The sequence below is a fragment of the Prosopis cineraria genome, unplaced genomic scaffold (genome assembly GCF_029017545.1).
Source record: "Prosopis cineraria cultivar Desert tree isolate PC_DT_omini unplaced genomic scaffold, ASM2901754v1 PC2, whole genome shotgun sequence".
In the NCBI taxonomy this organism is placed as follows: domain Eukaryota; kingdom Viridiplantae; phylum Streptophyta; class Magnoliopsida; order Fabales; family Fabaceae; genus Prosopis; species Prosopis cineraria.
This window is the reverse complement of record NW_026555333.1, coordinates 19,827,893-19,829,755: the sequence shown is the minus strand read 5'-3', so window position 1 is coordinate 19,829,755 and position 1,863 is coordinate 19,827,893. Positions and strand designations below refer to the sequence as shown.

The 1,863-nt window shown below is 43.9% G+C and overlaps 1 protein-coding gene across 1 annotated transcript; it reads left to right on the top strand.

The window, feature by feature from the left end:
- Positions 1–266: 266 nt before the first annotated feature.
- LOC129301948 (nuclear transcription factor Y subunit B-3-like) lies at positions 267–1,598 on the top strand. The gene has a single exon (XM_054940577.1). It carries the CDS (start codon positions 777–779, stop codon positions 1,395–1,397), a length of 621 nt encoding a protein of 206 aa, XP_054796552.1. The 5' UTR covers positions 267–776; the 3' UTR covers positions 1,398–1,598.
- Positions 1,599–1,863: the final 265 nt, after the last annotated feature.

Genomic DNA, 1,863 nt, shown 5'->3' with positions numbered 1-1,863 from the left:
TTTAAAAATCTCACTAACTTACAAAAAGAAAAAAAAAAAACATGGTTTGAACTTTGAAAGAAATAGGAAAGTACCAAACAATTCCATAGTCCAACTCAGACCGACGATATGTCTCCACCAAATGAAACGCCCAGATTCTTCAGCTCTCAATCAATCTGACGGTTCAAAATGCGTCCTTGCTAACTCACACTTATCGACAAACAACGGTCTCAAAACGTCCACGTGTCCTCATGATAAAGCGTTATTAACGCCCTGATCCAACGGACCCAGCTCATTCCCTTCCAAACTTCCAAAACCTCTTCTTCTTCTTGCTTCTCCTCTCGCCGGAGACGCAGCCAATCGCCTGCCGATCACTACGACCTGCCTCCCGACTGCGCTTTTCCATTCATAAGGCACACAAACTCCGACTTTAACTCACTGCAGTGGCATCGGATTGCAATTCGTCGAGAATTCCTTCAAGTCAACGCATATTCTTCCTCCGTTTCATCTCCGCCGACGAATTTAGAGACGGATTTGTGTGCTGAGTTTGAACGTCTTAAATGCGTTCATTGTAGTTATTTCGAAAGATATCTCGAACTGTGGATTCGTTCTCGGTCCAATTTTCCGGAGCTTAAAACTATTGTCCGGAGATATTGGTCGATTTAAATTTTACTAGAATTGCATGATTCAAGAACTGGAGGCACTGAATTTCTCATTTCTGATTCCGAGAATCACTCTCTGCTCTAGTGCTTGAATTCCACGCTGAGTCGATAGATTCGAGTTTGGTTGAGTCGTCGATGGCGGACTCGGACAACGACTCCGGAGGTGCTAATAACGCAGGGAGCAATGCAAACAGCAGCGAACAATCACTGCGAGAGCAAGACCGGTTTCTACCAATCGCGAATGTGAGCAGGATCATGAAGAAGGCTCTTCCAGCGAACGCGAAGATCTCTAAGGACGCCAAGGAGACGGTGCAAGAGTGCGTATCGGAGTTCATCAGCTTCATCACCGGCGAGGCCTCCGACAAGTGCCAGAGAGAGAAGCGGAAGACCATCAATGGCGACGATTTGCTGTGGGCTATGACGACGTTGGGATTTGAAGACTACGTGGAGCCGCTCAAGATATACCTCCAGCGATTTAGGGAAATGGAAGGCGAGAAGAGCGTTGCGGCGCGTGACAAGGACGGCGGGATTGGAGGCGTGAACGTCGTTAATAGTGGCTTCGAGGGCGGAGGGGGCAGTGGTGGTGGTGGTGGTGGAGTGTATGGAGGAGTAGGGATGATGATGCATCAGGGACACGTGTACGGCTCTGGTGGGTTTCATCCAATGGCTGTGAGTGGAGGAAGTGGTGGTCCTGTGATGGGTAAGAGTGGACCCAGCTATCCCGGTGCGGGATCTAATGCAGGTAGGCCCAGATAGATAAAATATATATTATATGGTTTCCATAGTTTGTGTTGCATAATTTGTTTAAAGACTTGGTAGTTTATTGGTTTGGTGCTTGTAATTGTATTGCTATAAAGCAGAAGACAATATTAATTGATTTTATTTTATGGCATTGTAACTGTTGCATAAAAGAAAACAGTGCCTTCTTGTCGCTAGTGTAGCTTAATATAGTTTCAACTAGTTTCTTCAATATTATTATTTAACAAATCTTAATAAATTAGATATGCTCTATTCATATTTAGAAAAAAAAGTAAAATAAAAGGAGTTGTGTATGGGGTATGCATGCTGCATTATTTTCATGATCTCCTTTTGTATTGTTGTCTAAGGGTAGCACTTAGGAAATTGGAAACACCTTCATAAATTGGGGAGCAAGAATGTATGTGGTATGTACTTTTATGTCTTTCAAGTGATATAATGGGAAGGTGAAGAAATAGATTGCTAG